We start from the raw sequence: 22,573 nt of genomic DNA, 5'->3' as shown, positions 1-22,573 counted from the left end.
AATCACATTCCTAAATGATTTATCTCTTAGAGAATGTGAAACCTTTTACTCTACTAGACAGCAGTTAACCGATCTCAAATTGACCAGTGGCATTTCAAGAACAGTCTCTTCTTACTTTTCTGAAAGAGTGAGTGAGAGTGTGTGTAAAAACCTAGCAGAAAATAATTTGCAGCTGTGATAATATCAGGTTGGGAATTTTTAAAAAAATATAAAAAGGATATGGAGAGAAAAGAAAAACACTCCACGATAGTTTTACATCGAATAATAAAAGATTAAAAAGGAGAGCCTGTAAATAATTAGAGGCTGCTGTCTGAAGCCAGTTGCAGTCGCTGCAACTGATAATAAACTTAAACCCCCTTGAGAGCAGGTAAATGCTTTGCAACCCTGACCCCCTACATCTCACATTACTTAACTACCCTGCAGCTCCACCATTACATCACCATCCCAATGATTGGTCCCTGCAGTTTAACTCTCTCCCTGTCTCCTCCGATTAGGGACGAAAGAGGGAACGGCATAGAAACTTCTGTCGCAAAGTTTACTGAGCCTCGTCCGGTCGTGGCCAGAGAGTCTTTTGCATGTTTAGCATAATCCCAAACAAATTCGAAGAGCAGAAAAAGGGCGAGAGAGGAAAGGCGAGAGGTCCTCTTCAAAGAGGAAACGTATTACCATTGGAGACATAAGGGAACAGAAGTGATAGTAGCAGGGTGAGTCGTAGAGAGCAAGGAGAAGAGGAAAATTAAAAACAAACCTCATGGACATCACTGGGTCTGAATTCCCTGCTGAGGTGCAGAACATGAGAGCACTGGAGTGAGTGTACGTAGAACCTGAGCCAAAGCTTAACTAGCCCGAGTGAGTCATATCCTTCCCATTTGATTCCAGTCCAAATGATGATGTAATGGTTCTGGCCCGCTCCCTCTGCTCCGTACGCTCCCTCCCTCCTCGTTTTTAGCTCGGTGTTAGTGAAGTCACCATTTAAATCTGGCACAGCCGAAACAAACAAATACACACACACACGCACACACACAGACACACACACGCGCACACACAAATCTTCAATGTAACCAAAACAGCCCCAGGAGAAGTTCCAGACACACAGAGACTTCGATGGTGCAATTGCCATTGGATACGAGTAAACAGAAAAAGAAACAGTGCCGCCTCAGAACGGCCACAGCAGCTGCATGTAGGAGATCAGAAGTAAACCCCCAGCATGGGGGCCATCACAAATACATACAACTTTTTCCCCCGTGGAAAGGTGCACCGCTCTTTCAGACGCGCGCATCTAAGAGCGACGCGTCTCTCGCGCGCATTCGGACCTCAGCAGAGAAAAGGGCGCGCGGAGTGGGAGGTTGAGAAAAGGAAGACGGAGCGAAACAAGCAGGAACACGAGGGCAGAACTATGTGAAATATGTTGGGCTTGATGGGGAAACAAACGGGACAAGTCTGCGTCGAGTCTTCTACCTTGCCTTAAAAGCGAACGGAGTTCTTCACTTCCTTAAATAATGGAGAGACTTTCTGGAGAAGAAAGGAAGCCTGCTTGATACAACTCTCTTGTAAAAGGGCTGTTTCTGACAGTAGCATCTTTACTTGCGATACTCCGGGTGTCTCCCTCCCCCCCCACCCCCGCTATCCACTGATTGCTGACTGGTGCAGCTGGACCTCAGGGAAAACTCCATAGCCTAAGAAAGAGGAAGAGAGGGGAGCTACCTTTCTTCTCTAATTTAATTTTGGTGCCATCTGGGCAAACATACAAATGGTCTGCTGTAGCGGAATTGGCGATAGCTTTCCTTTCCTTTCCTTTCCTTTCCTTTCCTTTCCTTTCCTTTCCTTTCCTTTCCTTTCCTTTCCTTTCCTTTCCTTTCCTTTTTTTAATTGTGGGAGGGCAACCCAGGAATATAGCTAACAAAGTTCATTTTCTTCCTATTATAAATACTATTTTTAAACAAATAAATAATTATTACCAAATTCTATTGCTCTATAAAATGTGACTTCCGTCCAATGAGACAATTTACGTTCTGATCTAAAATTATCCAGCAGCACCATAGTTGCCAAAAAAGCAGATGTTTCCTCAAATCCTTTTTCATAATTGTCTGACAATATTATTGACACTACACATTGCACTCAAAAGTGGCTTGATAAGCAAAGGTGTTGTTTCTGCCTTCTTTTGTTGCATTTACCCATTATACGCACTCCTTTCCTAGTATTTCCCACTCCATTTCACTTAACAAAAACAAATAAACTGGGTGGACAGTTCGACAATAATCCATTTGCCCTGATTTGGCACCTCGCGTGTTGCATCCATTTCTCCAAAACCTTCACTGTTGGTTCAAGACCCTTCAGATGTTGACTCCAAATTACAACCTTGAATTAAAAGATAGATTACATTCTTTGCCCAGGCTTTGTCTGCATTTATGGAATGTGGTATAAAGCACTTAATCCAAATGTAACTCTTGGTCTTAAAAAAAATATGTACCCAGTTTCCAAATAAATATGTTGGGTAATTGCTATGTCAGCTAGAACAGTACTTATGTCATTATCTGCAGCAATTAAGAAATTTTTCTTCTGGATGTCTGAAACCATTAAAAAAATATCTCAGTTGCTATTAACTTATTTGTACAATTGCATATGCATATATCCAATGATATTTAACAGGAGGAGGTTTGGACAGAAAGACCAGGATTTTAGTTCATTCTTTTACAATAGTGATGTGAAGACAATTTAAAAAATTGAAGTGGGAAGAAAAAATTAAAACATTTTTAAAAAAAATCACATTTATCCGAAAGTAACCCTGGCAAAGGAACTGTAACAGATGAGAAAACCTAAGAAAGAATGTAGCATATATTGGGAGGGGGAGGGATCTGTCTTTTAAAAGAGCCAATTTGGTCTATTGGTTAAATCACTATGCTAAAAAGCAAGAGACTGTGAGTTTAAGCCCTGCCTTAGCCATGAAAGCTAGCTGGATGATCTTGGGCCAATCACTCTGTCTTGGCCCAACCTGCCTCACAGGGTTGTTGTGATGAAAATAGGAGGAGGAAGATATATTGGATATGTTGTGGCCTTGAGTTATTTGTAAAAACAATAAAGGTAGGATATAAATACATTTTATAAAGGGCTATGCAAATGGTAGTTTTCAAAAATACATCACTGAAAACTGAAATATTCCTAAAACAAATGTTTTTTTTTCCTTTTTGGTTGACAGGGACATAGTTTCTAGAATATGTCTTTGTTGTAATTTTTATTATCTCAAATGGCTAATTTCCAGTTATGAATTTTAGTTATCTCCATAGATAATCAACTATAAGTACAAGAAATTAAAGGTCCTGTTATTTGGATCTATCTACTAAACTGGATTGATGTCAATAATATATTATATTGGAATATGACAGATTCATCAAGTGAAAGCATTGTGCATAAGAGGTGATCAGCTATAATTATTTCTGGCGCCACTAAAGCCAGTAACTTGACAATATCATATGTAGCTGTTCTAAAGTTTGCTTCACTGTGTCACTGGCCTACATAACTCATTTTTGTCCCAGTGACTAGTTATTGATTTTTCATCTTCTGTAACTTAATAAAAACATGTTTAATCACTCTAAAGCTTTCTTTTATTTCCAGGCATTGCAGACTATTTCCACAATTTAGAAGTGTTTTTTCTCTTTACCAGCAAGCTTGCAATTCTTTTTAAGGGAAGCATATTAATTTATAAATAACATAAAATAAATATAATAATTGTAGAAACATATTATATCCCTTCAATTATAAATTTTCCATTAATTTTGTAATGTATGAAGGTTTGACACCAGTACTAAATATTTAGGGAAAATATTAAGAAACTTTGGTCCAAAAATATAAATAAATACAGTATGTTCTTTTAAAAAACTGAAGCTTGGGAAACATGTTTCTAACAATTTTTCTAAGACAGGTAGAATATCTAGAGTATATGTAAACAGAAGCAAAACAAAACCATTTAAAATGGAAAACTTCATAAGATGTGCAACTATAGGGAGGTGTCTGCAATGTTTTTCTATTAGTACCAAAAATCACACCTTCAGCCACATACCTCTTAATTTTTCTGGCAATAGGCCTTTCTATGTTATTTTAAATGCTAAAATGTTGGTTGTTTTTTTTCTTGAAGATATAAAACTGCAATTGTTGTACAACATGGCATTGCAATGGAGCACACACTTATATTATAAAGTATCAGATTTGGGTGCACAGGAACTGCTTTAAATAAATTGCATACACCCTTAGGTAGATTTTCCTCTTAGTTTCTCCCTGTTAGCCATAACAGAAAAATGTTAAGAAGTTGAGAGAAATGAGCCACTTTTTCAGCTCTTAAACTCCGAAATGTGATTCCTGTTTGGGAATATCTTTCATCATTAGATGACTGATGATAATTTCACTTAGTTTTAATCTGCTAGAAGCTCCAGATGTAGCCAGGAATGCTGCCTAGAATTGAATAATACTGGAAATATACTTCCATTTCTTTCATATGTACTTTTTTTCAGTTAAAATATTTCGTGAAGTATTACTTTTATTTCTAAGATATAACTCTGAAAACAACTTAGCATCATGCCCCCTGTTTTGTGTGTGTGTGTGTGTGCCTTGCCCAGGAAACCCTATACATATTATCAAAATGTGTATATTTGTTAGTCATCCACTTTTCTCCTAGGAAGTCAGAGAGGCATTAATATTACCCCCCACTACAATTAGAACCCAGGTTTGAACACAGATAGCCAAAATCAGCTTGTGTTAGAGGACAGGTAGGAACCTTTGTTTCCTGACCTTAGCACAGCAGCTTAAACTACAGGTGTTCCTCAACTTACAACAGCTTGTTTAGTGACTGTTCGAAGTTACAACAGCACTGAAAAAAGTGACTCATGACCATTTTTCACATTTACAACCATTACAACATTCCCTTGGTGAAATGATCAAAATTCAGATGCTTGGCAACTGATTCATATTTATGACAGTTGCAGTGCCCTGGAATCATGTGATCACTTTTTGCAAACTTCTGACAAGCAATGGGGAAGCCAGTTACACTTAGCAACTGCAATGATTCACTAAACAACATGTCATTTTATGACATGGCAAGACATGTCATAAAATGAGGCAAAACTCACTTAACAAATGTCTCACTTAGCAACAGAAATTGGGGGTTCAATTGTGATTGTAAGTTGAGGACTACATATATTACAGCTCACTGATAGTATTTTTTGTTTCGTCTACTGCAATACAATATTATCAGAGATATTGAACAAAGCATGTCTAGGTCCCTAGGTTTTCTAAGTGGTGCCTCTGTAAAAAATATGTGCGACTAGGCTTGTACTAACTAGTATTTAGAAATATTGTCTTATATTACAGAACTCTTTCAGAATCAAAGGTCTTTTGAATGGAATGTTGTTCACTCAGACAAATATCAAAATCAGTGTGTTCCAACTTGTATTGGAATTAATGTTTCACAAAATTAATAAAAATTTAATAGAATGTTTGACTGCTACATGTGATATTTTTTTAAAAAAACTAAAATAATACAGATACTTTCAGTTCAATATCACTAGGTTCTTCAGGAGTATAGTAGCAAACTGATTTAATTCAAAATATAGTCGCTATCAGTAAACCAGGAAGTATTTTTCAGTCCTAAGTTAAATGCTTAAAAGAGCTAAAATGAAATTGACACTGGTCTGAGAGCATGAAAAAATTATTTCCAGTTCAGGTATTTTCTAAGACTGTTAATCTTTCCTCTGTTACAGGAAACACCATTTTCCCATTTTCCTTCCTGTGATCTGTCAATGATTAATAATTTCCTGTAGTCCAGAAGAATTTCCCCTCAAATATAATACCAAATATGCATCTTTTCACATGCATATTAATTTTGCTCATTCTATTATTTCCTTCAGACACTGGAAATCTTCACATGTTTAATATCCAGATAAATGTGAACGGAGCTGTGGGATGGGAGGAAAAAGATATTTAATTCTAAAAGTATCCATCTCAGAGCAATGCCCACAGCCACAGTTGACTTGCTAAGGAATGTTTACTGCTCCTCCCTTCAGCCTGTATCTTCCTCAGGGAAAGGGTGGGCAGACCTCACAGCTGTCTGATGTAAGCAGAGTTACGGTTCCAGAGTTCTGGCTGCAAACTGAGTGTCTGCGTACGCAACCAAAATATCTATGTTTTGAAATCACATCACTCTAGGAGTATTTGGCAGGATCAGCTGATGCTAACTCATGAGTAACATCTGAAATATTTATAACCCTAGTAACATGAATGCATCATTTTGCCTCAATATTTAATTAAAAACACTTTTGCACACCTGTCTACCAAAACGCTTGTGAATATAACATTCTCAGTAAAGTAAGCTGTTTAGAAGTAAGTGGGAATTATATACAAGTAAATATTCTTAAGATTAAGGTCATGTGCCCAACACTTCCAAGTACTCCAGTGCTGAGTACAATAGATACCCTACAGCTTCAATTGACAAATTGACCTATGGTTTTTAACTGGGTGTCAATTTCATTGATTAGAACAGTGTAAAATCATCTTAGGTTTTTAGGAAACAAGGTGTTCTTTAAAAAAAAACACCATTAAACTATTTGTACATTTGTTTTTTAAAAAAATCTGTATTTCTCAACAATACATGGGCTAAATAATTCCAAAATAATTATTGTCCATTCAAGAACATTTCCCTTTCCTCCAGGCATTTTTTTTCTTTTCAACCCCAAATCTTCTACTCCCTATAGAATCGTGAAGGCCAGAAAAATTTAGGGTTAAATAAGCTTTAATTACTATCACATGTACAAAGACTTAATAAGCATATCATTTTTTTTAAAAAAAACTCTTTTTAAAGTGGCATCTTTTCCTTTTTTAATTTTAAATAACCATGCAGATGGTTTCTTAAGGACTTCTCTGCAAATTGCTTTCTGTGAACCCTTTCAGTCACAGATCACTGCAAAAAATCATGTGGAGATATTCAATGCTCAGTTCTACCTGGGTGTCCTATTATTTTTAGTGGACAGAACCAAAAAGAATTTTTTATCCAAAGACTAAAGAGTGGTAAAGATAGAAAATGTCTCAGTGTGAAGTGGAATGCCAAACTTATGGGGTGGTGAGGGGGGGGAGGAAAGAAAGAGTGTTGGGATTATGGATGATTGAGTTCTGGAAGACAGAAAAAAATAGAGTTTTGAATCATAATACAGAGATTGTGGCTAGAATTTCAAATTTTAAAAACTATGCTCAAATTTACATCATATCTGGATGATATTCATCAGGGTGCTGTTTTTCAGGTTCAGTTGCTCATCTTTGCTGCTATGAACATTTGAGCAGAAAAATATATAGAGTCAATATAGATAACTATATTTTTCAGTAGAAAAAAAGCATCCCACAATTGCAAAAGGCCGATAGAGAAGACTGTATTCGACCAGCAAAATGGCATGAGGAAAAGATTACCAACTTTTTGTCCTGTTCTCCACCAATTCCACCATTCTGATCAGAATCAAAGCCTATCATATTTGCATAATCTAAAACAAAATGGCTTCAATTCATGTAATGTCCTTTATCATGTACACAAAAATGGAATGGACCAGTTCCAGTTGAAAATTAATGAGCAATCAGTTTTCAATACTTTGTAATGCTCCAGTGGGACTGAACTATTCAGTAAAGGCATGGTTTCCATCTTCCCTGATATACGAAATGGTAAAATTCCAGACCTTATCCTAATCATGAACTGAAGAAACATCTCCCTCCTCTCTGAGATTTATTCAGCTTCTTTTGTATTACATCTCAAGTGAGATTGTCAGCATCAATTAGTGTTAGCTGGAATGCAAAAACCTTTTTTTGTCATTTTAGTATTGACATTTGCCCATAGGAAATTGGGTGAAAAATGTCTTCTTTTTTCCTATACGCTCAAGTGAAATAACCTTAAAACTGCAATGGCCACTGACACTCAAATTAAGTCTTCTGCATCGTATAACTATTTTTGAACAATGTACTGTAGATTTTTAAATTACAGCTGTAAACTCTGATATATACTTGTGACGAGCCGATATATATATATATATATATATATATATATATATATATATATATATATATATATATATATATATATATATATATATATATATATATATATATATATATATATATATATATATATATATATATATATATATATATATATATATACTTAAAGTCACAACCCCTGGTATGCCCAAGTGTGGGAGGAAGGTCACACTTATATATATGTGTGTGTGTGTGTGTGTGTGTGTGTGTGTGTGTGTGTGTATTTTTACTGTTGCCTTTGTTATACTTGTGTTTTTTTATTTTATAAAAATATTGGGTTTCTGTCGTGATGGACTCTTGTGACGAGCCGATTGACAGAGAATGGAAGCAGTTAGCTTCCTCCCATAATTGGGGCATACCAGGGGTTGTGACTTTAAATATATACCTTTCTCCCTGGCTCAGCTGATAACGGATCAGAGCCTGTGGCTTAATGGCTAAGGCGTCTGCCTAATATGTAACATAGCCCAGGTTCGAATCCCAGTAAGCGTATGGCTAGCTGATGAGAGCTAAATAGCTTGAAATCAATCTATACTAGTCTCCCTTTATTTATTTATCAGCACAAATAAAAAAACACACACATATTATTGTTATTTCTACAAAGGTGGTAAATATATTCTCCCCATAATAACAAAATTCCCCTGTTTCACTGGCCCAAAGTCACACGGCTAGCTTGGATGGGCTTAAAGTTACATTGTCCTGATTTCTACCCTGATGCCTTAACTATTACATCAGTCTTGTCTCTCTAAACATACTGAAAAGCAATCTAGTAAGAATATATACTAGGTGTATGTTCACTGGAGTTTTAAAAGATGAATATAAAATCTCAACTTGTGTATTAAAATTTTAGTCAATGAAATTTGGTGACTTTTTTTAATTTTCTCTTTTCTTTTTTCTCTAATACATACTGTACTTCTGTAAGGGGAACAGAATAATATAATGATATTTGAAAATGTTGATACTGTATCACATTATACGTTTGTACTATACAACAGACCATCACAGCTATAAAATAATTTTATTCATATTTCCCACATGTTTTACTTTTACTTCTTGCACCTTATTTCATTTTCGTATGACTATGCTAACTCAGTGTTGAAACTTCATTATTCATAAGCAATTTGTTTCAGGCTTGGATTAGCTTTCTTCAAATGAAGTCAGTCCAAGACTGAAGCTTATATCTCAGAAAAAGAGAAAGTTGGAAAATTACTTTTAGTAACTATTGGTACTCTTTTCCTACCGAAGCCTTTCTTAAATTCCTATTTATCTTGGCTGATTAGTCTTCAGCTTTCAAAGGGCAACAGAATTGTCTATGTGCAGAAACAAGTCTTTCTGTTTGTTTGAAACCTGTTATGCATAATTTTCATGTGGTGCCCTTTTCATATTTTATGTATTATCTAAATGGCTATGTAAGTATTCCCTACTCACTTTTTCCAGCCAATTCATAATTTTATGTATTTGGCTGTATTCCCTCAAGCAGACTTCTTCCACCCCCCTCTTTTCCAAACCAAGATTTCTGAATCATCCTAGCTCTGCTTTCACAGGGTCTTAATTAGGATAAAAATGAAAGCATTACTCTAAATCCAAAGCATTTGAACTGGAGAGTAAGTCCCATTGAGTTCATAATTTCTAAGGATATGTTTGGAATTGGGCAATTAATTTTTTTAATGTATACACATATGGTTCCCTTACAGTAAATGTTGGACTCAGTTAATTACATCATGCAGCATGGTAAAATGATTCCAGGGTTCCCAAGGAAACTGTTTTCACTAAACAACAGGATTCCTTCATTTTAATCTTATGCTCACACAAGGCAAACATTTGGTTTTATCTAACGTCGCAGCAGTTTCAGACTATATAATCCTCTAGTGGCTATCAAGATCAGCAAGGATAAGTTGGGCGGTTCAAAAATGTGAAAAATAAATAAATAAATAAACTTGTTCTTGATTCCAGAGGAAAAGTCTCTTGAGACTGCATTAGGCATTGTTAGAAGGCCACTTGTATTTTGATTCACTACATTTGGCGATATGCCAAAAATCTATGCTTGGCAAGCTTGGAGGCATGCTGGAAAAAGACATTAATCCTAACTATAATTTGATTGATTATTTTTAAAGCTTTGGTTGACTTTAGCCTACCTTCTACCTTTGCTTGGATTAATTTAATTTTGCTCATGCTGTCAGATTGGTTTGTTTTGCATCTTTGGCTGTGAAGACAGTTTAGTACCTGACTGTACAATCATTGCAAGTTGCTTATGATGGTTTTCCATCAGCAATTATCTGTGCAAAAATAACTTGTCTTTTCGTTACACTACATTTTGTTAGGGCAGAAAGATTATTAAGTTTCTGACTGAATGTGGAAGAATTCCACTGTGATAACAGAATTATCTGTTCAGTGTCACATAGAAGACCAATTCTTTCATACAAAAGATACAAAAATATAAGAAAAATAAAAGTATACAATATTTTTTAAAACATCAAAAAGAAAATTATCTTTTGGGTGTAAGAATTTATATTTATATTAATAAATAATGAATAATTTATTTCAAAGGATGATTTTTTCCATTTGCTGTCCCGCCCTGAAGACTTGAAATAGAGAATAAATATGCATAGTAACTTTTCTGAAGGAGACCCATTGCTACAATCACACTATATCAAAAGCTCTCTTAGAGGGTTGCAGTAGGTAAGTTAAATATGTTACCTTAATTACTTTTTTTAAAAAAAAACCTGGGTGCTTTGGATGGCATCCAAAATGGGAAAATAGTTCCATGTGTTCAACAATGAAAGGAAAGAAAAATTCAAAGGAATTGCGGTGTAGCATAAGAAGCTGCTTTTTAAAGTGATCTCATGAAATACAAAACCCATTCTGCATATACAAGATGTAATAGATAGTAAGCATGCAACTTACTTTCTTTAACTTGTGTGGCCTTATATACTTTAAAGTGTATAGTAAAAAAATTCAGGTCTAACATGCACAGTTGAAACCAACAGAGTAACAGAACTAAAAATTCAAAAAAGCTCTTCCTTTTAGTTAACCAAAAAATAATAGCAATAGCATTTAGACTTATATAACACTTCATAGCAATTTACAGCACCTGTCTAAGAGGACTACAGAGTCAGCATATTGCCTCCAACAACGTGGATCCTCATTTTATCGACCTCAGAAGAATGGAAGCTGAGTCAATTTTGAGCAGCTCAGAATCGAACTCCTGGAGTGAGCAGTGAGTTAGCCTGCAGACCACTGCACCTTGGCTCTTATCTTATGTCTAATTCTCTTTGAACACCATTGACATTTTGATTTTAAAAAAAAGAATAATCAAGAGGCTCCATTTTGTCACAAAAATACAACTGATACTTGAGGGAGATGTATCTCAAAATGTTTGAGCTCGTATCATTACAAGATGGGCAGCAAATAAATTAATTGATTAATTAAATATATAAATTAGTAGGCAAGTAAATAAGTATGTTTGGGAATAAATCTTTTTTTTTTAACTATGATATGATTTCAGACTTCTGCCAAAAAGGGCCAAATCATACCAACATATATTTGTTCCCATTCCAGAAAGGAGAATTTGTATTTCTACAAAATAGTGCTTCAGGAACAGATTCTCTTGACTAGAAATGAGTAACAAGAACTATGCAATTTTTGGTCTATCTCTAATCACTTGCTACAACTCATGGTAGTTGATTCCAAATCAGGAAGGCCACACATGCTTTAGATAGTGGTCCTACAATTCAGTTTATTGCACAGATGATTACTCTAGCTATAAAAATCAGGTGAAAATTAGGGAACAACTGTTCACTTAAAATCCTATAATGATCTGAAGGAAAGTGCTAATAAATGACTACTATCAATAATTAAAGTCATTATTTAAAAGTTCATTCAAATAGTTACCACAAGATGCCAGCAGTTCTTTATTATAGGCTTATTGTTTGGATTCTTGTAATCCAAACCACTTTTATGACATTGCATGGAAGAGCAGATTTTCAAATAAAGAATTAAAGAGTTTTGTCAGAATAAAAATAAGTCTTCCTTTTTCTTCAAAGTTAGAATAGAAATAAAAACTTTCTTGACAATTATAATTATTTTGAAATGATGTTAGTCTAATTTCCTCAAATGCAGAGATTTTGTCACTGAGAGTGAAGGTGAAAATATTTATCATTTAAATAGCAAACAGATGTGCTGTAGCTCTCACTTTCAATGATGTCTTCTATATAAAATTTAAAAAACATATGATGCACTACATAATTACTGAATCTATGAGTTAGCATTTGCTGTTTTCTTCCATTTTCAGTCTTCCGGTAGGCAAAAGTGTTGTTTTATATATCCTACTTCTATAGTTTCTCCTGTGTTCAAATCATCCCAGCTTTTTAATACTTGTGAAAGCAAATGGAAAACTGGCCATTTGGAAACAAGGAAGTGAAACTAAAACAAGCAGGTAATTTTTCTGAGTCTTTGGATTAGTTCTAACAATCATAGATTTTTTTTTTACATTTCATTGGGAACAAATTTAATTAACAAATTAACATAAGGCAAGCTTGGGAATTACTAGAATTACCGACCTCTTTATTTCATATTGCAGATTCAGGAATATCCACTTTGTACATGTTATGTCCAATCCATCAGTGAGATTACAAAGAGGATAAGGATATACCCATATGTGAATAGGAAATTCTAGATATAGGCAAAACAAGAACTTTTATGAAATCTTTTTATTATTCCTATTCTACTTTGCCAGTTTTAGAGCAGAAACCTTTCTGCTAGATATTATCCTTTCTTTTCTGGCCAAACTGAATAATAAGAAATCTACACTATTTAAAATAATTTATTCAGTTTCCCACAAGGATGTTTTATTTCACTTTTTTCTCTCAAATCTGATCCAAATACTTTGAGAAACAACATATTCTGAAGATGTGTAATAAATGTTAATGGTTATTCACAGAGATTTATGACTAAATATCCCCAGTGACTAATATGTCTTACAGCTATACCAACCCAAGGCTAAGATTTTTTTTTTGTCTCTAAAAACAAACAGGGCTCAGGCTCTTTAATAATTCCATGGAAGGCCAATAAAGAAATCCTGGGGTACAATAAGAAATACTTTTAGTAATTAAACAGTGTTGCAATTGTCTTCTAACCAATAGCCAACATAAGGAGTGAAGGTTAACTCCACAGAACATTCTCATTATATGTAACCAAAACTGGATTGGAAACTTTTAAAAATATACAGATATAGAAGTTAATCAAAGTTTGAAATGCATTTAAATGCCTACACTTGCAGTAGCTCCATATGAAAATTTAGGATAAGGAATATTCAGTAAAAATCAAACATGGATGGCTTTATAAATCTAAATGATAAATAAATACATAACATAATTCCTTTACTTTGTAATGAATTTGTAAGGAAAGGTGTTTGCTGAACTTCAAGAATATTTATGCAATTTGCTATGGCATAAATCAGTTTGATCACTGTATCAGTTTGGCTCCATAGTCTGACTATGTTTATTATTTGCAAATTTGTATTGTATTTATTATATTGATGTTATATGATGGTTGGATTGATGAATGCAAAAAATAAATCCAATATATGCTAAGAAATACTGAGGACTATTCATCATAGCAAAAAATGTTATTTATAAAAGAGCAGGTGTATGTGTGTGTATGTATGTGTGTGTGTATGTATGTATATGTGTGTGTATATGTATGTATGTATGTATATACATACACACACAGAGAGACACACAAACACATATATATACATACATACATACATACATACATACATAAATACACCCACACACATACATATTCCTAAGAAAGAATGGATCTCATTGGTAATAGTGGTATTTTATTTCTACCAAACTTTGCAATAATCCTGAAATTAACTGCAAAGAAAATCCATCTACTGTCCAACTTTCCTAATCACAAATTCACACATGTTTATGCGTATGTGTGTGTGTGTGTGTGTGTGTGTGTGTGTTTTCGTAGATTTTCACAGGTGTAGGTATGCTGGTCTTGTTGTATTCGGGTATTTTCCCGTGTAAGATTAAGATTGTCTTGGCAAAGTTTTGGCGAGGTTCTACTCACCATCTCCAGGCTGGTGTTAACAACACAAAAGGGGTGGAAAGAGAGGTGGAAATTTTCCAGATTCCCCAAACTCTATGGCCTCCCCAAGATACACAAAGAAAGAACAGTACTCAGACCCATAGTCAGTTCCATAGGCTAACCTCTGCAGAATCTTGCCAAATTCCTCACCAAACAACTCCAACCCTACGCAGAATCCATCACCTCACACGTACAAAACTCATTCCACTTCATAGAAACAATAAACAAAACCTACAACCCAGTGACCTACTCATGAGCTTTGATGTCTTATCTCTCTTTACCCAAGTGCCTATAAAAGAAGCCTTGACAGCTATCCAGAACAAATACATCCCCCTTGACACATCCTGGACCTGACCAACCACTGCCTAACCAACACATACTTCATCCATAATGGACAAAGATACAAACAGGTAGAAGGAGCACCCATGGAATCACCCCTCTCACCCGTCATCGCAAACTTATACATGGACCATTTTGAAACTAACGCCTTAGACAAATCTGAACACAAACCCAAGCTCTGGCTTAGATATGTAGATGACACTCTTGTAATTTGGCCACATGGGAAAGAAAAACTGGACAACTTCTTCACACAACTCAACAGCCTACAAAATACAATTCTATGGAAATAGAAGCTAACAACCAACTTTCCTTTCTGGATGTCCTAATCTACAAAAAACCCAATGGCTCCCTAGGACACACCATCTACCAGAAAAAAACACACGCCAACCACTACCTAAATGCACAATTCCATCACCATCCTGCACAGATCAACTCTGTAGCCCAGACCCTCATCTCCAGAACCAAATGCCTAGCCGACAAAGACCACCTGAAAATTGAATTACACACTCTCACAAACGTATTAATGTCCAACAGATTCCAAAGAAAAACAATTATCAACCTAATCCAAAAGGAGACACCCCCCCAAGAACCAAGACACAGAACAGGATAATGGCATCACCCTCCTCCCTTACATCAAAAGCACCACAGATAAAATCAGCAAAATTCTCCACAAACACAATCTCAAGACAGCCTTTGGCACTGACCAAAAAATAGCCAACATCTTAAGAAACCCCAAAGACAAATCTAGCTAGAAAACCAAGGAGTCTACGAAATACCCTGCAAAATCTACCCTGCAACATAGATAGGACAAACTAAAAGGAGAATAAATGCATGCATCGCAGAACACAAGAATGCAGTAAGAAAAAAAAACGTCCTTCCTTTTCCAGCACCTTAAAGCTACAGGACATGAAATTAATTTTGAAAACCAAATTAATCTCCAAAACTGAACACTTCAACAAGAAAATAATTATGGAAGCTATCGAAATAGAGAAACACTCCCATAACATGAATAAACGTGATGATTCCTCCCACCTACCAGATATCCCTAGTCAACCCTAGTCAACAATGAGCCCCACCCACCACCCAGGCCGTTACAACACAAAACAACACAAAACAACAATGGACACAAAGCCAGCACCAATCAGCACCAATCTACCAATCATGATACAATTACACAGCCAATCAATCCACTTACTGAAACAAAGCCAGCATTCCACCCCCACCCACCAAGATTTATAGAAAGACAGTAGCTCCGACCATGCTTTACTCACACAAACACGAAGCCGAAAACACCAACATGAAGATGGCGAGTGAGACCTCGCCAAAACCTCGCCAAGACAATCTCAATCTTACACGGGAAAAGACCCGAATACAACAAGACCAGCATACCTACCCCCATTAAAATCTACGTTATATATATCCAAATATATATATATGTACAGGTGAAACTCGAAAAATTAGAATAAAAAGTTCATTTATTTCAGTAATGCAACTTAAAAGGTGAAACTAATATATGAGATAAGACTCATTACATGCAAAACAAGTTAGTTCAAGCCGTGGTTTGTCATAATTGTGATGACGCCATAATCATCACAATTATGACAAATCACAGCTTGAACTGGCAGGCGCGTCACAACAAATCAGAACACTTCCCAAAGATCTTGACAGGTGCTGGTCATAACTCCGAAGACTCTGCACTTGTCTTTTGCCTCAGAAGAAGCATAGTTAAAGTAGTTTCAAAGTGTTTCTTCTGGAGTTGCAGATTTGAATAACTTACTGTTGGAGTAAGATCCCCCCACCTCCATTTTGTAATAGGATTCTTCCCCCCTCCATCCAGATGCCCAACACCTTAGTTTCTTGATGTTCTTTATTCCCACTAAAAATATAAGCGTTTTTAATTTTGTAATTTCCCCCCCTTACTGTAAGAAGTTAATTAATGAACAATGGTGAAGACAAAGATAAGGTACAGTATCATCTATAATTACATTGCTGCAGGAAAGAAAACTGACTAATACAAGTGTGTGTGTGTGTGTATGTATGTATGTGTGTGTGAAGTGAGGACAAATCCAAAGTTAATGGAACAGGACCTGGATTGATGGCCCTGCAGAAGAATGTTAGATAGAGATATTTTTACAGTTGGTGCAATTTTGTGTATTGGAATAGGCAATTCCAATTTTGTGTATTGGAATAGGCAATTTTAATCAGCAACATAAGTTGTCATAAAGAGTTCAGAATATAACAGAAAAAGAGAATTGGAGATCTTGTAGTCCAAGCAAGAGACCTTATATTATTTCAAATAAATTGTTATCCAGGCTCTTCTTTAAAACTTCCAGTGTTGGAACACAACTTCTGGAAGCAAACTGGTTCACCCATTATTGTTCTAACTGTCAGGAAATTTCTCCTTAGTTCTTGGTTGGATCTCTCTTATTGGTTTCCATTTATTGCCTGCCTTCAGGTGCTTTGAAGAATAAGTTGATCCCTATTCTTTGTGGCAGCCCTGTAGATATTAGAAGACTATTATCATGTCTCTCTCACACACAAACAGTCCTTCTTTTAATTAAACTAGACATAGCCAATTCTTGCAACCATTCTTTCCAAACTTAATATATTTTAGCAAAAAAAGGCTGGCAATTCAACTTTCAGAAAAAAATATAGGCCATGTTTCCTTCATTAATTGTTTTTATAGATCCTTCATTTGGTCATTTTATCTAATAGTCGCTGCCTGAATATAGTTATATAGCTTTTTCTTCTTTAAAGGAAGAAAGATTGTACTCTAGTATCCAAGTTAATGTACAATAATAGCCTCATACTAATCCAATATCTGTATATCCCAGCACTTTAGAACATTTTCATTTAAACCAGGATTTTTCACATCCCTGGCAGTCGAAGTTCAACCCTGCCCACATTTCATGCTATATAAAACTATGCCAACCAATTGGGATTTTCTCTTAAAGAAAATGTAGGTTTGATCTGCTACTATAAATATTATCAGCACTATTATAGGGATATAGATATTTTAAAAGGCAATAAGAATATAGAATCTAGAATCATATTTTCATTTACTTTAATAGTAATATGGATCTGTATAGATTTAGAGAAGATTAAAAATGGTGGGAGATAAATGTTTCTACAAGTCATTCTACTTGATGCTTTATGCAGAGATTTGCATCACATTTTAACATACATAGTAAGTTGTTGAGGCGGGATCATTGCTATATTGCAAATGATGCCAGCTGCATTGAAGATAATTTTATTAGAAAGGATAAATTCTAATAAATTCTATTTATTTATTTATTTATGGCTACAACCAAATATTCTAGCTGTAAATTATGATTCCTGTAAAAAAATGTTCAGTATATAATAGGATTGTTTAGACATGGTTCAGCACACAGAGAAACTCTTCTGAACTATTAAAGCGGCTACATCTTTTTTAAGTTCACATGGTGGCTTCAGAGGCTACATTAATAATAATTCACTGCTGCTTTCATAAACATCTTTACCACTTTGTTCTCCCACCCACCCAGACATCCAAAATGGCTGTGCTGAGAGAAACTTCACATTTGCCTGGCAAAAGACACAGCTATTGTAATAATAGGAAGGAGGGTGCTTCATTTATAGTCTTACATATTGTATTGTACTTTTATTGAAAAATTTGCATATACTTAACAATGATACATTTAAAAAAAATTATAATGACTATATTACTTTTTTTTCAGTATACTTAGTAATATAAATTCGAAAGTATCTACAGAGTAAGTAAGTAAGTAAATCTTTATTATGGTCAAACACCAACAATACACATTAGTTTTTAAACTATGTTAAAAAATACTGACATGATGATATAATTAAAAGGTATTGACATTAAAAATGGAAAAAATAACATACATGTTCTCAGATTGTTCGGATCACTCTCTGGTTTACCTGGGTGCAACGCTGTTAGGTATAGGAGTAAATACAATGTTCCAAAGATTGTTAGAGATATGTCCAGATAATTGGTACAAGATGGTAACTATACTTCTGTAGCCAATTTTTTTCTTATGGACATTGCAGCAGCACAGAACTTTGCCACTGCATGCGTGTTAACCGGGTTAATGTCCTGGAGAAGAAAGCCTAGATAAAAATTGTCTGCCCTCCCTGGCAATCTCTCTAATAAGGGGAGAATATGTGCAGACCTACAAGCTCTGTATAGCTCGCAGTGTAATAGAACATGTGAATTATCTTCCACTATTCTTCTTTACCACATATACAAACCCGTTCTGCTATAGGTGTACCTATAGAGAATATTTTATCACCCAAATTATTTCTCCTGTTATATTTTGTTGTATCTGATGGACAGATGACATGTTATCTGTGAAAATTAATAAGTCCAGGAATGTCTAATTATTGCTCAGTATTGGGAAACGTACCTTACTAGATTAGATTTGGCATATGGGGGCTTTCATTTTTTTTTTCAATTTATAAAAGATATAGAGAACAACTGCAGCATTTTGCTTTCTGCTGCACTTTATAAAGGAGAACCAGTGCTTCCCCACAAGTCATTTAATTATAACAAAGTAGTTTTAAAATTCCTGGCATGTTTCCAAGTCCCCCAAATGTTCTATAAACCTATTGTAATTCATTTTCCCACTTGCACAGTATGCTCTAATTCCGTTGACCAATTTCTTAATGCTTTTTAAAGTGTTTTACAAACATTTTATATTATTCAGAATTTTGTATCTTACAGCTCATTTATTTTCCAAAGCTCAAAAGTTGTAACCACATAAAAATTAGGAAACTTAGAAATTACTGGTTTTGTGTGTGTGTGTGAATCCTGTCAGACATAATTCTCAATAAATTAGACTGGAGGACCGAGCAAGGCAAGAATAACAATTTAACAATAATCATTTGAAAGGTAATATGAATTGAATAGTTTCATGAGACCAATAAATAAAATCTAAAGCCTAGATTTATATCATGTCCTTACATTGTTTTATTCTATTCTTTTACTTCTTATTACTTTTATCTACCTGACTCTCATAATGCAAATTATTTAGTGGCATAAATTTTTATAGAAAAAGATACTATGAATGTGAACTCACAACAACAAAATGAGTGTACAAAGAAATCTCCAAGAAAAGAATTAGTTATAAAAGTTAGCAATGAAAACATTTTAATTAATCCTTCAGAATACAAATATCTTCAAATTCTGCAAGTTAGCTTGCAGATTTCCATAAGGCCAAATACATTTATAAAAGTAACACACAAAACACATCTTACTGAAAAACGATTTGTATTAAATACATTTTAAATAAATGTGTAAAACAATACAATTACTACAAGTAAAATAGGAACTTGTTAAATATTTTTCTCCATTTTTTTCCTTTGGTTGGCCTCCATTTTATAAAAGCCAATGCTACTTCTCCAATCCCACATCTTGTGAAAATTGTGGTCATAACCATTTTTTGCCAGCACTCTATTGTATTAGCTCTGTGATTGATGAACTAAAAAGCTAGGCTTCCCTTTCTTTTGAATATAACTATTTTATATATTCACTGGTATTCATTTAAAGCCAACCCAATTGTCCTCAGGGAATGGCATGCACAAGCACAACATTATAAATGTTAATAGGAAACGGATCTGAACAAAGAATCACATTTCCCTATTATATTGTGTTTCTCTCTTAGTACAACATGTCAGCTTCCGTCACAGCTGCCTGTTTTTCCTTGTTATTTCAAGGGAAGCGGCTATCATTTGCCTTCTTCTTTTCAATCTAATTTATTTCCTATTATAGACTCCTGCCAGCAAGGTCATATATTATGGTGCTGTTGAATCTAAGTCTTGTTTATAGGTCTTAAAGCATATAGAGGCAAAGATATTTGATGGAGCTAAGGCAAGTAAGCATTACAGATAATTGTGAAGCAAGCCCAATGTTGAATACATTATAACTAGCATAAGGAAAAAGAGAAGATAAACAAAGAAGTTAGGGTTGTAATCTCCATAAAGAATTGCATTTTGGAGTGATAAATAATTTTCTCCACCCTATGGAAAGAAATTGCCACCTATACAACAAAATATATTACACAAGTGGTTCTGTGTCAGTCTTAAATTTACTGGATCTCTAAAAGAATTAATTTTATTTTATTCCTTAAACTTAAAATAATAGAAGCAAGAAATCTTAATTTAATGCTAATTAATACATCTGAACATGTTATTTCTATGTACAGATTTAATAATGTAACAATTAGGAGATTTGTATATGTAGAAAAAAGGCAATAGGGAAATCTAAGCAATGCAACATACTTTTAGTCTACTGCTATTGCTATTTAGAGAAAAAAGTCCTAGAAGGTAATAAAACTAGTTCATCAATATATGATCTGTCTAAAGTCAACTATCCATTTTGTTTAGTTTTTGTCTCTTGTTATTTAGCATCGATTTAAGCATATTTTTGTAATTAAGCATTAAACTTTTAGAATAAAAAAAGACTGCAAATATTCACATTGAATTTTTTGCAAATTTACTCAAGAATAGAGCTTCTGAACTGTGCAAGACTTTCAGTGAGTAAACATAGCTAAGTTTAAAGTGTCTGTAGCAATTAAATTTAAAGGATTTTAAATAATGAACTGACTAAAGTCTTCTAAATACTGTTTTTGCATAGTTTCACATTTAAACGGAATGTCATACAAGTTCTGTTGAAATCAGTATTAGTTGGTTCAATAATCTTAATTATTAGTATTTAATATTCATGGTTTATCCTCATGAAAGTTATGAAAGAAACGTTTCAACAATTTGATTCCTAGTTGGTATATTTGAATAATATACAGTGTATTTTCATGTTAATCTGTGCTCTATGCTATGAAAAGTGAAATATGCAGTATGAGCTATGTGGATGAGTTGTCTGAAATTCTGCCATGTCTCCACCAAAATACACATGTCTAAGGAACAAACAGGAAGTCTGAATGGAAGCCAATTTCCATAGAAAATGCTTGCAAGATATCACTGGAAAAACTATCTAAGACAAGCAGAAGGTATCTTTCAAGCAGGAGCTTATTGATGAATTTTTAATCATATAATTATGCAAATACATCAATCATTTACAATTAATATATAGACCACCTAATCTGTCACAACCTTGAGAAAACCAGTGATCAAAACAGAAATTAAAATCATTAGAAGAAACACAAATTGGATATTTTTCACTTTACAAAATCAGTAATTTCAAAAATTGGTTTATAGTCTAACTAGAACATACAAGGAACACAAAGGAGTTATAATGGCAAGAAAATAATATCAATCTAACAAGGTTTTTCTAGCAAAAGAAAACTTCCATCATTGTTCAACCTCATGGTACATTCCTTTTCTTTATAGCTTAATACTGTAGTCATATTAATAGTCTAATTTTACATTATGCCTTTAAAATATATCAAAATTACCACAAAATCACAACAGCATGTTCTTTGTTATCACCTGTTTAGAACACAGATCCAAGTAATAAATATTAATAATTTCTGCTATGAAAGTTCAAAACCTTAACAAAGTGCACATATTAAGTTGCAGCATACTGGGGATATTATCTTCAATTTCTTTTTACTGCTTTAAATAATATATGTCCTGTACAAGAGTGCAGGAATGTGGAGGCAAGAAATACATACAGAAAGAATAAGGTAAGAAGTTATTTTTCAGTACATGCTCCTGAATATAAGTCTTTTTGAACATGTGGTTTGTACTGAAACTCTGCCTCAGTAATTTTCAGTTGTGGGACAGCTGTTAAGTTCTTCTCCTAATCTTCTTTCATCTAAATTAGAGACTTGATATATCCTCAACTTTACCTTTGGTGCTAATCAGTTCAGAGTCTGAAAAACTTAGCCACGCACTCCTGGGAGCATTGGGTAACCAGCTGGTTAATCTTTAGGTAGCTGTCTAGTTGATGCTATCTCATCTATTTTAACGTACATTAGCACCAGGCATGATTTACTTGGAAAATGCAGGCACTTACTTGTGTATATAAATTACTGTTATTTGAAAAAGAAGATAGGAGCAAAACCAATTCTTTCTTGAATTCCTTTGATTGACAAAGATGGGGCAAATTTCTGATAGA

General features: G+C 34.4%; 1 protein-coding gene across 7 annotated transcripts in view; it reads right to left on the bottom strand.

The window, feature by feature from the left end:
* CREB5 (cAMP responsive element binding protein 5) overlaps window positions 1-22,573 on the bottom strand; it is a 257,149-nt gene that overhangs the window by 86,542 nt on the left and 148,034 nt on the right. Inside the window, exon 1 of one of the 7 annotated variants that reach the window (XM_014056907.2) lies at window positions 749-865. The exons of the other annotated variants lie outside the window; for them this stretch is intronic. Coding sequence (XP_013912382.1) covers window positions 749-795 — 47 coding nt within the window. The 5' untranslated portion in view covers window positions 796-865. Of the gene's footprint in view, window positions 1-748; window positions 866-22,573 lie in introns of those variants that run through there. 7 annotated transcript variants of the gene reach the window in all.

Source organism: Thamnophis sirtalis, unplaced genomic scaffold, assembly GCF_051295495.1.
Source record: "Thamnophis sirtalis isolate CommonGarterSnake01/CBP01778 unplaced genomic scaffold, rThaSir2_p1.2 scaffold_4, whole genome shotgun sequence".
NCBI lineage: Eukaryota > Metazoa > Chordata > Lepidosauria > Squamata > Natricidae > Thamnophis > Thamnophis sirtalis.
The sequence above is the reverse complement of the archived record's forward strand: the minus strand, read 5'-3'. Positions and strand labels throughout refer to the sequence as shown.